The sequence below is a fragment of the Nyctibius grandis genome, chromosome 23 (genome assembly GCF_013368605.1).
Source record: "Nyctibius grandis isolate bNycGra1 chromosome 23, bNycGra1.pri, whole genome shotgun sequence".
NCBI lineage: Eukaryota > Metazoa > Chordata > Aves > Nyctibiiformes > Nyctibiidae > Nyctibius > Nyctibius grandis.
The window spans coordinates 4,384,893-4,399,720 of NC_090680.1; the positions used below are offsets into that span (position 1 = coordinate 4,384,893).

General features: G+C 44.1%; 1 protein-coding gene across 1 annotated transcript; it reads right to left on the reverse strand.

The window, feature by feature from the left end:
- Window positions 1-671: 671 nt before the first annotated feature.
- On the reverse strand, window positions 672-14,773 carry QTRT2 (queuine tRNA-ribosyltransferase accessory subunit 2). Its single transcript, XM_068417450.1, has 8 exons — window positions 14,549-14,773; window positions 13,816-13,871; window positions 11,482-11,558; window positions 8,522-8,731; window positions 7,400-7,599; window positions 4,629-4,780; window positions 2,938-3,055; window positions 672-1,947 (listed from the first exon to the last, which is right to left on the reverse strand). Exons 1-8 carry the CDS (start codon window positions 14,743-14,745, stop codon window positions 1,686-1,688), a joined length of 1,272 nt encoding a protein of 423 aa, XP_068273551.1. The 5' UTR covers window positions 14,746-14,773; the 3' UTR covers window positions 672-1,685.
- Between the last annotated feature and the right edge of the window lie 55 nt (window positions 14,774-14,828).

Sequence of the window (14,828 nt, forward strand, 5' to 3'; positions counted from 1 at the left end):
TGGAGTGAGGACGTGAGTCCTGTATTTTATGTCGTTTCTGTCTGAATCCCCATAACCTCTGTTTAAAGAGAACAGTAAAGCAGTCTTGGCACTATTTAGGATCCTGTGGAACATAAATGTAGTTAAGGCAACACAGTGGATACGGCTGGCATGGTAGAAAGGACTCTTGACAACATTGTGTAGCTGCCCGAGGAGATAAGGATGCACAGGCAACGCTGACAGGGAAGCTAAAAACTCCTTATACTCTACGGTAAAGTCATTCTGATGGGAGATATTAAAATCTTAAAACATTAAAGAAACAGTGAAGAAGAGCAAACTGCAGATCAATCCTTAATTGCTTTAAGGCCAGCAACTTTAGTATTTTTTTAAGCTTACTTCGGGTAGTAGAGTTCTTATGGGGAAAGGGACAAGCGGGTGTCTTTAACACTTCCAGGTCTATTATGGCATTCTTTTGAAGCAAATTATTTGGACCCCTGCTCCGTGACAGGATCCTCCTCCTACCTGAGTCACTGTCCTCCATCAGGCTGCTAGGTCAAGTTTCCAGGAGACATCTTGAGCACTGCACTCAAGCTCTCTGGTACACCACCTCTGTCACACATTGAGAAGCCAGTGTAATGAATAATAAAATTTTTTTATTGTTGCTTTGCAACATGAAATGAATAAATCCCAGATCCAAAGTAAGGGGCATTAAAAAAACCCTAAATAAGAGGAATGTGACATAACCAAGGCATATTTTAAAACAAGGAGCTGCAAGAACCTTTTCTAAGCACCTTTTCCTGCGATATATCTCTTCCACAGTTCCATCTCACACTGACCTTTGTGTAGCCTGCTATTTGACCAGTGCTAGGACAGCTGGAAAGAATGGTACATTCGTTATCATCCACATGCTAGCGTGGGAGTGATATCTTAAGTCCATACAGAGTCAAAAAAACTCTCTACAGCAGGACATGGATTAAACACTTTCTCTTCTTTCTGGCTCTAACGTCACAGACTGGGACCTGAGGCAGGGGTTTTCAAGGCCAGGCTGAGGTGGAGGGCCTCCTCCTGGCCCAGAGAACATTCTGCACTGCAGGCAGCCTGAGAGAAGTACACATACAGTCCCCTGTGCCACTGAACACAGCAGCACTTCCAGTCAGTTCTTTTCAGGGACACAGATGCTGCCCATGGCCATAAGGAACAGTGTGTTAGGCTGAGGCGGAATCTCTCATCAAGTATCTGCATGATGTGGACAACCACACCACTAGGATTTTCTAGAAAAATAATTACCTGTAATATCCATTGTGTGTGGATTGAATGTCTCAAACAGCTGCTAAGCCTCCAGGCAGCTGGATTAATTTTAAGTATATGTCCTGCTTCTTCTTCAGTCACGAGTTCAATAATTCTGTCCTTCTACATGGAAAACCAACAGTGAGTAACTGAAAACAAAGCTATCCACACTGGTCTTGTGAGCTGTTCAGGCTCTTCCATACCCCAAGAATGCACCAAGCCAATTAGCTGAAAGGGACATTTGAAGAAGATCTCACTTCCCTGCCAGGAAGTGAGATCTTCTTCAAATATCTCCTTCAACTCCCTCCAGGAAAAGGCATTTTACTACTAATCGGTCCGAGTGACCCTGCTGGCAGTCCACCTTACACAGTCCCACTGGATAAGGATGTAGCCTGCAACCTCCTCTATCCTCTCTGAACTCACTGGCCTGGCTTTGCATCTGCTGGGCCTTGAAGCGCTTGCCTGAAGACAAGCTTCTTCAGCTGATCCAGTTTATTGTCTCTTAAGGCATCCCGTATGGCACTGAAGAAACTGAAGTAGTGCTGGAAGTTGTGCATCATGAGTAGGACACCAGCCAACAGCTCATTGGTCACGAGGAGGTGATGGACGTAGGCACGAGTATGGCTCTGACAACAGTAACAGGTGCATCCTTCCAGCACAGGACCAAAATCATCTTGGTATCTAAGGAGGAAGCAATGTTGGATAACGTCAAAGGTAAGAAGATCCATTCAAGCAGTAAAGAGTATCCAGTTACTACATGGCGTTTTGCAGGGACCTGAGCCTTGAAGTGCTAAGGGCCTGAATCCAGCTGCTGTAAGATGTTGACATCTAAAACCAGCACCACTGGCACGAAGGACTTCAAATATCACGCCAGAATGCACTACAGAGCCAAAAGGCCACACATCTAAGTCAGAGGATAACTTTGACTACATCAGAGCTAACAGCAGAGAGAGGCCTTACCTGTGCCTTCCCTGACAGAAAAGCTGCAGTGCAAGACACACCTCACTAGCTATCACACAGTCTACGAAGGAGGAAGCTGTCAGAAACAAGGATTTACTGATTCCACTATTCACAAAACAGTATTCCCCTCTACTGTGAGATGCACCATTCTCACAAAGTGGAGAGAAGATCGAGCAAAGCAACACAGTCGTCTACTCAGACAGCTTAGTGGTAGCTAAGAGAAGGAAGGACAGGTGGTAACACTGGCCAAAGTTTTTGTGAAGTATCCAGAAATTGCAGAATCGCTCTGCAGCTGCCCAAACTGAGTCAGAAAGTGGAGGCTCTCCATAGTCTAAATAAAATCTAGCATCTCAAGATGACCCAAGTTAGATGCAGAAGACCAAAATGATCCCCAGACAACCTCTATGAACCTACTGTCTTTCAGCTGGAACATAGTTATGGCCACAGGATGTCTGCTGGATAAATGATCAGAAAATCCCCGGCTTTAGGTCAGGCAAAAGAGAGCACTCTCAGCCATACACTGCTGCCTGCTAACAAGCTAGAACGCTTGTCCCACGCTCTCCATTCAATGTCCAGAAGTACTGTCTTCAACACCTTCATGTTTTATGAAGTCTCCCATCCAGCTGCTGACCACATTTAATCATATATAGAGGACAAAAGCATCATATTTAGTGATACAGATGCAGGTACCCTCCTCACAAACTCACGTACCTTTTGTCCTTCAGAAATATCTCAAATGGTGTCATTTCTGGGTCAGCTTTGAAGATTTCATCCTGGTCTTCTTCAGCACCATTTTTCTCCAGCTCCTGGGCCCCATTTTGGTTTAAAACTGTTTTAAATAAAAAGACAACAGCCTTTTATGAATGGACAGCAAGGGCAGAGGAAGTGTAGCAACCTTACAGTAGGTATTTCTGCTACTCTCTTGCAAGATCAAAACTCCTGCCACAAGTTTCCACCTCTTTCCTATAGTAAGCAACTATTTTTCTTTAATTGTCCTATAGTAGGCAACTATTTTTCTTTAATTGTCACAGGTTAGTTAACACAAATACAATTTCAGATGATTAAAACAGTAAGAGACAAGTGAAAACGAATCTACTAAACTAATGAAGAGTTAGAGCTGAAACAACAGTATAACTTTTTGCTGCTCTACTGAGCTGAAATCTTAATAAAATGTCAAAAATATTTCCAGTCTGAACTGCATGCTGAACAGAATGCAATCACCTGAACAAATTGATTTTATTGAGATTTTGTTAGTGTAGACAGGCAACTCATCTGCATTCAATCATCCTACTTTTCATGCTGTCATCAGGCTCAGAGATTTATATGATATTTTTTTTTTTTGTAAACAATTGGAATCAAAAGATGCTGGTAGCACTAATGCAGAATATGTAGATTCCACATCTGCCTTTTCAGCAGTCTACCTTAAAAATAAAAAAATCACCCCATAATTTTGTAGGTTTGCATTGTTAAGTTTGTTCTTAAGCAGGGGATGTATCTGGAAACATCAATATTACTGTTTGCACAATCCATGTCTACTGAGTGTTAAACAGACAGAGAACAAAGACATTGTCCTTTCCCAGAATGTTATGATTTAAGAATAAGGTGAGACAAGGTAAAGAACAATGAACAAAGAGAAGGGTTAAAAAAAAAATAGCAGCAAGCACAAAGAAACAAGATGTCCTGTTTTATTCAGCTGGTTTTGAATTATCCAGGCATGAAAAGCCACTAGGTTCTATCCAGGAGGAAAAATGTAAAATGTTTTTCTATATTAAAAACATTTAATCAGCCAAAACAAAAAGGCTGCTTGGAACACATTTGATAGATGCTTGAATGGGTCATACACATGCTCCCACCTCACAGCATAATGAGGTAATGAGTTATGAACATCTTTTTTGTTTTGATATGAACTGATGGATGCAAGGACAGAGAAGAAAGCTGCCCAAAGAAGAGGGATCCCTAACTTTTGTCAGCTACAAAGAAGAAGGGACTTCAATAATGTATTATTAAATCAGACACATATTCAGTTAATTCTAGAGATCAAGTACCTTAGAGCTCCACTTAACAGGTCCAGCCTTCACAGCTAACGGTAACAGGAAATTTGACAATGGTGTCAAACAAAAACCCCTCTATTCAGTAAACGTTTAAGAAATACTCGAGCATATTTTGGCTAATCAGACATTCAGATCCTAGGCTGAGGCCTCGAGTTCGCCTCAACAAGCTTCACATCAACATACCCCACCTTCAAAAGCAACACCTGACAGCGGAATTCCAGTTTTTCCAGTGGTTACTGCACTTATTTCAGGAACAAAAAACTCAAATATAGATTCCTCCAAAGCACAAATTATGCTTGCCACAATATTGGCTGATACAGTAAAAATTATAATGACCATCAAGAAGCCTACCTGCTGCTTCAGGACCTGGATGGCAGTCGTAACTGAAAACCAAGGCACAGCCTCGCTCTGTCACTTGGAAGGGAAAGAAGCTCTCAAAAATGTCCACTCCTCTTTCAATGCACTCAAGCACCTCATCTGGTTTGCCTACACCATGGATGATTCTGTAAGAGACACACAAGAAGAAAAAATCTAGAATATTCTGAGTAGAAGCAAGCAGGTACCTGAAGGAAAAGACACATGTACAGCACGTGTAGCTTATCCCTGCAACTGCTAACCAGAAGGAAAGTGGGTACAAGAGTCATCACTCAGAATCCTGTCTGCTTCCATCTCCTCACCTCCAACCTATCCAGTCCATGGCAGGCTTTTCTTTATCTGCCATTTGGAAGCCAGCAATAATCTCTCATTTACTGCAGAAAAGCCTCATTCTGTTTGAATTGATTTGGTTTCTTTCACAGACACATAAATACACTTAGACTCAAAATTCACCTAACATCTACGCCATAGAACAGGTATTTTCCTTAGTCATGTCTGTGCCCCAGGGGAGTACTCGTTTCCAGACACATGGACCCCTTTGCCTGGTAACTCTCTAGGAGACAGTCTAAAAAGACTTGATCAAGAGCAGCAGAGACAGCACTAGATGGCTGGTCAAAGATACAAGTCCTTCAGGTGACAGACACATCACTTGGAGATGTGTGCACGTGGAGAACTGCCTGGAGGAGAATGCACTAATGAGAAATGTCATTGGAAAGAGAAAAGTTCCTTGCTTTATTTTTCCCTCCTCTTTACACTCTACCTGCTCAAATGATTTACCCAAAAACCTGGGCTGTAACATCTCCTGGGACATGGCATTAAGAGCCAGGAAGAGCCCAGCTGGATTGCCATCAATGGTAACAGAGATCCTGCTGTTAGCCAAATTTATCTGGCAGCTTCCCTGAGGGTGAGTGAAGCTGGAGAGAACAGAGCAGCGCCTGCTCTCCTGCAGATGCATGGCTGGGCTGACAGTAGTAGAAGCTGATGTAGGGCAATGATCTAAGCAGATAATTAGGAAAACACACAGGGGCTGGTAAATGAAGTCACAAGGTGCCATTTTTAGTCACTTTTCTAAGTATGCCAATTAAATTGACGAGCACAGAAAAAGGACGGGAGAAGTTTACAGCATGAGTGTCTTACGTTTCAGGCTCTCATGACAGGGCGAAAATGATACTCAAAACAGTAGCTCTGCATATGTGATCAAAACCCTTGCTAAAACTTATCTTTGCACAGGTAAGGACAAACATTTGTTCTTGCAAGGGTTCTGATGCTACTGAAAAGGAAAATAAATTTTACCAGGAGACTTCAGCATCATTAGGTACATGAAAGGACTTTAAAGAGTACATTCATAAGATCATTTCACCGTCACACAAAAAGCAGTCGCTTCTTGGGTGACGCACAGAAAGTGTTTGTCTTTTAGAGAATTTCATATTGGGGTAGAACACAGCTGCAAAACAACTTCTCCAGCCAGAATGGCAAGGGTGATTCAGGAAAGCAGGATTGTCTGAAATTCACTTGAGGTACTTACAAGACCCCCTAGGGCTAACCAGCTTTCTTCCTACAAAGAGGTCAGAAACACTTGTCTTAACCAGACAAGCAAACTATTTGACAGATGAGGCAGATGCACTGGTAGCCACTAAGGTTAGCTGAGCAGATTGGACTCTAATGCTCCCAGGGGATCTTTTTAAGTAGCTCAAGTAGACAGTACAGCAACAACACAGCAAGGCTTCTAATTGTCAGGAAAATTCAAACCCCAGGCACTGCTAAGCATGAACAAGCTGCAACACCAGACACATGCTTTCACATTTAATGTCCTTTTGGACACCATTGGTCAGAGCAAGGCTCAGTGCTACAGAAAGACAACGTGGCCTGAGTCACTCTCTTCAGGAAACGATGAAAAAATCACCCATACTACCTTCTGTTGCAGTTGCTCTTGTAAGAGCAACCCCTGCAAAAGCAAGCCAACTCAACCCAATGCTAAGAAACCCCTCCACTTCTGAACCACTAGCAAATACTAGCACACATTTTCTGAAAGTCTTTAGTTACTGTTAGCCATTTCTAAGAGTCAAGAATGCTGCCACTCCTGTCCAGTCTCTGGCATGGATCTGATGGGCATAACTAACAACTCAGAATACCCAATGATCCCACTATGCCAGTTCAAGGAGAGAATACAATTGTTTTGGGCCAGGCTGTACCACTTCTGGTACTTCACAGGCTCAGTGCCTCAGGTACTAGGTCAGAGCTGACTGCCATAAGATCGTGTAAGCACTGGCTAGTTCTGTCAGCACCCCTCTCTGCTCTCCTCCAGTTCAGACCAGAGAGAACGGGAAACATGACAGTTTTTCTGAGAAGTTCCTGTAAAATAGGTTGATAATAATGTTCTTGTTCAAGCTGAACTTCAAGTAAACGATGGCCTCAGAGGCCAAATGCAAGAGCCCAGGCATATCCTACCCATAATTCTTCCTAAAAAAAGTAAAGATGACTTGAACTAAAATCGTGATTATTCTCCAAACGTGGGGAACACTCAAACCCACAGCGTGAGCACAGCTTGGTGCCAGTTGCAGCTAAAAACTGAAACAAGGGTTGAAGACTGCAGCCTGACAGGGGTAGAATTTAGGCAGCCTGGCACACACGCAGGCAGAGCTGTGCAATACAGTGATTATTTCCTACAGTGATATTGCACAGCAGCCTGTAGACGCTCCTCATAATAGGACAGATGGACTTCTTGGGATGTTGCCCACACAACTTACCTTGGTTTATCCTCTGGCAGCTCTGCTGTGACAGAAGCTATCAGTTTCAACTTGGTCTCCTTGGCCATCGCACATCCCTGGAAGCCATCTAGCAAAAAGCCACCCACAGGTCGCTTGGCAGTCTCCCTGGCTGATCTGAGTCTCTCTTCCAAGATATCTCCACCTTCAATTGCCCCAAACATTACACTTCCTTGTAGTTCCTGGCCCAGGAGAAAGCTACAAGTGTTAGAGCGTGCTCTGCCAAAGACATGCAAGACATCTCACAGCCCAGACTCCAAATGCTGCTACTTGAGCCCCGCACTCCCAGGAACTTGCCAGAGCCACAGTGTTTTCTCCCATGTAAGACTATTCCCCACACAACACTGTGAATTCCAAGTGTAGGGTAGAAACGGGATTAGGAGAGACAAGATTCTGCTCCTTACCTTGACACTAACTCACTGAGAATTTTGGTGCCATTCTTCCCACCTCCCTATAGAAGGCAATAGCCACAGATCATCTTTGTACATGGCTTTTGATAGATGGCCCTTCAGCACTACGTGTGTCAAAGCAGGTGCCATCATCCCGGCCATCAGACACCAGCTGTCACAATGAATTGCCTTTCAGGGGATACCAGTATCAGCTCCTGTCACCCGTTTTCCTTCATAGTACAGACTCAGATACTATGTCCCCTTTCACCAAAAGGGAGGGAAGTTTCAAAGCTGCTGGAAGAAATAAAGAATAGCACCAGCAAATTCTAGCAAGTCCTCTCTCACTTGGAACTGAGGGGACTTCAGAGCAAAAAGATGTTTTTTCTCAATCTGAATGAGAAGATCCTACGTTGCCCATGTATGTAGCATGAAGGTAAGTGAAAGAAATGCACTACAGTTCAAAAAAAAGTAGTTCTCCTCAACTAGTAGAGATGGGTATCCTGGTGCAGGAGGCAAGTTATTAAGAAAAGAGAGCAGCAGAAGGAAAACCCACAGCGCTACTGGTTACACCTTGTCCAGGACTGTCACCTGGGCACTCTCTGATACAACGTGTGACACGATTTCCTACTAAATCACACCCTGGGACTGACCCAGGATGCAGCACAGACCAAAAAGCAGCTGCAGTGTTATTGCCCCGATATTTTGGGGACCTTACCGGTGATTTTTCTAGCAGCTGAAGGCATACATCCAGGAAGGAAAGCGACCTATCCACAGACTTCTTGGCCCTTTTTCTACCAACTTCCCCAGAAATGGTGTCTCCATCAGAGATGCACTGGAACCAGTCTGGCTGGATGGCCCGCTGTATGTCCATGAACTTGGGAGCCGTCACTTCCATGCGCCCTGAGTTTCCCCACAGGGACACTGTCTGTCAAGGAAGAATAGGGATGAACGTTAGTTGCAAAGGTTAACAGATCTTAAGGGTCAAAGGAGAGAAGGAATTGGTCTGATGAAACACCAGATACTGGAATGACACTTTATAGATAAGTTCTCCAGGAGCATGGCTCAGATAATCAGCTGCACTTGGCACAATGAATGAAAGGAGATAAGTGACTGAATTGGGATTTCTTGGATACTCTTTGGTGAAACCATCACACTCAACACAGTGTCTTCTCCACATGTTTGGAAGTCTTTGAGATAGAGCAGCTGGCCTATCATCACACAAAATTAGTGGCAGAATTGGAAAAAAAAAATAGAAAGAATAAAAGATTTAATTCCCATCAAACTTATGTTGTTATTTCATGAAAAGCAGCAATGGGAAATACAGCTCACTAGATTTCTGTGCACAACGCAAAACCAAGAAACTCTTTCCTCTTCCGAGCAGTGAATTCATACCATCCATGTGAATATATGTGTATATATAAACCACACAGACACACTAGGAAGAATACAAAAGGTTGTGAGGCAATTTAATCTTAGAATGCAATGCTATTTTAGGTCCCAAATCCAGCCACTTAAGAAGGGATTGAAATACAAGCGCAAAAGAAACACACAGCTTCCAAACCGAGCCAACGTAAGAAATGGCAGGTACTCATCAGGATTTCACACTCCATCTTCTCGGTCTCTTCACACACTTTCCATTCTGCGTGCGCACATGGGCCCCCATCTTCCATTGTTACTCCATGCTACCCTTAAAAGATTTTAAAGCAAACAAAAGCACCTGCACAGAGAGGTTATGTTACCTGAACACCTTTGGGCTAGCAGATGTCACCATTCCATTCACTAAACATTCAGATTCACAAAATGTTACTGCAGCCACTGCAACTACACTACCATGTTTCACTCTATTCTGCACATTCTGTAATTAACCTGTGAGTGCAGCTTGGCAGTTGCTTTTCTTGTATTATTGTTAGACTTGTGACACTGCTGCTCCAAAATTTTAAAGGGGTATTCAAGGAGGTTAAGTATTGGGCTCGAGCCCTTTAGAAATGAGTTCTTTTCATCTGCAACTCCATTAGTACTTTTTTAAATGAGGAATGGTTTACAACTATCAGAAACAGCTGATAACACTTGAAGTGTTATGGGGACTTTTTGGGGCTTGAGGGTTTAAACACATTCTCCTAGCCTATGCCAAATAGATTAAGCAGTGCAGTTCTCATGCAGACTAATTCACAAATTGAATTTGATCAGCTGAGGCAAAAAAATATGAGCAGAACAATTGTTTTTTGTCTGGTGTCCACAAAAAACAAAAGGATTGTGCAAATACACCACACATCTGTTGTCCATCCACCCATCTATCCTGCTTACTTTTGGCCTCATCAGCCAATTTCACTAAATCTGAGTAACAAAGAAACAGACAGAAGTCTCCAAAGTAATAACAATTTTGTAAATTTCCCATTAAAACAAAAAAAAAAAGCAACTCCAAAGGAAGGAGATCCCAAATTAGTACTGGCAGAGCAACTGGAATGCAGCAGCTCTATGTTGCTCTGCAGCAGCATGTTGTCCAGTTAGTACCTACTGCTTCTTATGTGAGAGCATCAAGGAACAGCTGGTGAAGGCAGGCAGAGGCAAGACAGAACTGTCTGAGCCAAAGGGCACAGAGTGTAATCAAGTCTAGTTACCTTCATCTTGCTCTCCAGAGGAAAAAAAGCAGCTTTAATAAATAAAATAGCCATGCAGCTTAGAGAACTGAGCGTTAACCCACGATTATTTAAATCCAGCCTGTGCCAGGCTTTCTGGCACAGAATCCAGAGCTTTCTGTCCCATTGCTTTCAAAAAGCTTCCGTAAGTATTTGTCAGCCCAGATCCAGCTGCAGAAGGCCTCGTAACAAGGTAACAAAAGTCTTCACCAGCTTCAAAAAAAAAAAAACCAAAACCAAAAAAACGCACAACACCCAGGCTTCGATCCCTGCTATCACCTCATAGCTGCACAATGGTGAGACAACCTTCAGGTAACTCCTTGTCTGCAGAAACAGGACTCAGCCTGGCTCCCAGCAGCAAAGAATATACACTGATAGCTGGATGGCAGCAGTTACCCTCTGTCATCCCGTGACCTTTCACCAAATGTGACCATACCCAAACAGGCCTTGGGACTGACCACATCTGAGCAGGTGCCAGGAGTGGCCCCTCCAGGCTCAAAGCTGTGGCAGGCAGCAGGTAGTGCATGGATTGCACGGGCAACACGCATGCCTGTGGGATGGAACGGACCAACATCCACAAGACTACGTACTCCTGGATCGCTGACCCATCTTACTGCAGAAATACGAAGCTCTTCCCCTTTGTGGGCCTGTAGCAGACTGTAAGTACACACACAGGGGTTCAGGTTTATCACTTATCAGTGGCATCACTATAAGCTTGTACAGCATATAGGCTAAAACACATGTATTTGCTTTTACTACCACATTAACCACAACAGCATGGGAGTCCAGAGCTCTCCTTTCTATCTGAATTGCCACTTAGCTGATCAGGAACTGTTCGGGGAACGCACTGCCAAGAAAATGCCCAGCTTTATTTAGGTGGAGGTATGAGCATGTAAATGACATTCATCTTCGTGCAAAGATTTATTTTTCTATAAAGCATAAAAAAATCTTGTGTCTGTCTAAGCACACCCACACAGATGAGGCAGCTTTCTTTGGGGAACTTTAAGTGGATTCTTGCAAGTCTTTACAGTTACTGTACCTTGTTAGTGTTGTAGCCAGATGGACAGGGAGTGACCGGGTCATGAAGGGAGCAGTACAGCACCGTGTCTGGCATACCTGGGAACAGTGCGACAAACACAGAGTAGAGTTTCGTGAACCCAAACAAAGCCAATGCAAATACGTGGTTTGTAAATTCGCAAAAGGGAACAGGGTATTCTCCCACACACAAGTACATATGTTCTGAAAAAAACCCCAAATTGTTCATTTGATCTCTCAGGACCAAAGCAGGCAGACTTTTTTCCCAGCTTTACTAGCTGCAGGGAGGAGAACGCAGCATCAGGACAAACCATCAGGTAATACCCTTTGGTTCTGCAACCTACACAGCTCCTTTGAGATTTATTTATGTTTCTTCTTGATTAATAGTCCTGCTGCTGAAGTTTGCCAGACCCAACGGCTGACTCACTTGACCACTCAACTGATGCACTGGAGACATCTGACATTTGACACATGTAAACTGAGCAACAGCCTCAAGCCTAGAACTTTTAAGGAAGGACAACATATAGTAAGAGAACAGATCAGCTACAGAAATGAGAAATTTATCATCCCTGCCAGATCGGAGGTTTCCAATGTCATACAGAAAGATAGATAGTATGTCTCAATGACAGACAGTTTTCTCTTCACAGATAGTGAAATTGCTGAAAGCTCCAACAAGTTTCAGATAAAATGGATTTTCATTTTTTCTTGAAGGAATAAGTTGTCCCAAGGCAGTCAAAGTTTATTGAAAATTGGTTGCAAACTTCCTTTGGAAATCCAAGCCAGAACTTTGCTTATGTAATGAAATGCATGTCTAAAATCTTGATGTGCTTTTTAAAAAAGAGCTCAGTCTCAGTATATAGGACAAAAATACTAAAACTTTTTTTTTGAATTGTAATAATTTACATTATTGTATACATTAATAATATATGTACAACTGGCACATACAAATCATTCATAAAAATACCTGTTTTGCTAAAAGTATTAGCAGCTCAAGTTTTTTTCTTGCAAAGTTCGCTAGATTTCATATATAAAGAACTGTCTGTACATTACAGAAATTGAACGGACACGCCATCACTGTAACAGGATTTACCCTGTACCCAGTGTAGCCTGAGATACGCAGGCAAAGAGTCCCAGAGAAGCAGCTTGTTGACTTGGCTGATTGTCCTCCAGTTCTCTGAGCTACCTCCCCGATATAAATACAGACTATGACACAGATATTCACACGAGATTCTAACTCTGCATTCACTGCACACACAGGTTCCCTCACCACGAGCCCGACAACAGTGATCTTGGTTGCATACTGCATGTGGTCAGGCCTTTACTGACCTGTTGTGACAACCAGAGGAAAACCTGAGGACAGTCACAAACACAGGATCTGATGCTTTACTCGTTCCTATCACCAAGGTGTTAAGAGATAAAGATTTCATTCACCAACTGTGCCAAGAATGGAGCACAGGGACTGATGAAGATGACAAAGGCTTGGTGCAGTAGCTGAGGGCTATGGCAACATCAACAGTTCTGCATTTGGCTATCTGTAAGTTGAGTATATTCCTAAAACTGACTATTTAACGTGGACAAATGGAAGGAGAATACAAGGGACCAAGTACAGTCTGACCACTAAACTGTCAGCAATAAGAACAGGGTAAAAATGAGCTCCTCCACCTGCTGCTTTAGCTCTTCAAAGCCCCTGCAAATCCAAGATGGGTCCTTCCCCTAATGTCCTCTCAGAACAGGAATAGCTTGGAGGCAGGAATGTCCACCAGCTGAGACTGATTTGATGTGAGGTGCTTTACCTGTTTATTCTTCATATTGGACGAAGATTTCCCATTGGAAATCTTCAGATGAAACCAACTGCTTTATGAGAATCAAAAAAGCCAGCCTGAGCAGAAAGATACTGTCAGGAAATGTATTTGGACAGCTGTAAGGGGAAGGCCATTTTCATGACAATTTCTAATTCTTCTCAAAAGAAGTCAGAAACTGCATTTGGCAAGATCCATTTGCACCAGTGACTGGGGGCTACAGTAAAACCTCTCTCAGTTCCAGTCTCAACTTTTGGGTTAAGTCCATCCCAGTCAGTGCTGAGGCCCCCAAAAAGGCTGGGTGCAGAAAAAGAGAAATAAAGCAAACTCACATATTTACATAGCCCGTTTGAAGGACTTCTGGCCATATTACTGACAACATACTATTTCAAGTCTTAGTGCCACTTTGAGTGAGAAAATACCTAAAATGTGGAAAGCCTATGCCTACATCTTTCTGCCTACTGTACTGCCTAAAAATGCACCAGTGGGATCCATCCACGTTATCCCTCCAGACATACAAGCAAACACATGCACTTTACCTATGAATTTTGCAGCTCCTTCTTTATATTCTTCCAGGACTTCATGAAGTTCTGCCCTGCATCCAGATACAGAAACACATTAACTAAGCAAACAACTGTCAAGAAAGCTCAGTGGTTTCATAACTAAGGCTTCTGCTTCCATACTTATGCGTTGTGTGAACTTGTATTGGTTTAGGCACTGATAGTTGCCATCTAGCTATCAGGCAGCACGGCAGGGACGTATGGAACTAAACGGCAGAAACACAGAGCTCAGGAATCACAGCTTACAAATTGGTACACTCATAATTGTGTGGCAAAGAGGCAAAGATTTTACCCACACTGACCAGTGACCACTGACTGGCTGGGTAGCTTTACTAACGTGCCTCACTCAACAACTACACAAGCCAGGGAGGGGCAAGCTTCTAAACCAGCTTCATAATGTTTATCTTTTCTTTCAGTTACCACCTACCTAACTAGTTTGGAGCGCTGGCTGCTTCTAACGCTGGCTATTCTTCTGGGAAGATGACTGTGAAGCTGCTAAGAGGGGTTTGGCCAAAACGCGCTCACAAATTACGCAGCCCTCTAGGTCCCTCACCTTCACCTGCTTCCTGCTCAGCCACCGCACCTCCCTTCGACGGGGAAGCAACAAAGGGGCAACCGGCTTCCACATTTTGCCTTACACCCGGGGAAGCGAGAGGCCCGGCTAACCCCTGCAGCGCCCCGCAGAACCCAGGCCCCCGGCCCCGGTACTCACAGGGCGGGCAGGGTGAGCTGGGCCACAGCGGGGACGCCGCCGACCGCCTGCAGGGTGTCGTGGGTGAGGTGGGGCGCCGAGCCGGTCCGCGTGTAGAGCAGGCAGCCCGGCAGCGCCAGGGCGGCGGCCCCGCTCCTGCCCAGGCCCACCAGCGTCCCCAGCCGCCCGCCGCCCGCTCCGCACAGCTTCAGCTTCATCGTCGGCCCCGGCGCGGGTCTGGCGAAGGCGGCCGCACGCCTCCCCGCTTCCCGTGCCCGCCCCCGTCACCCCCCGCGCCATC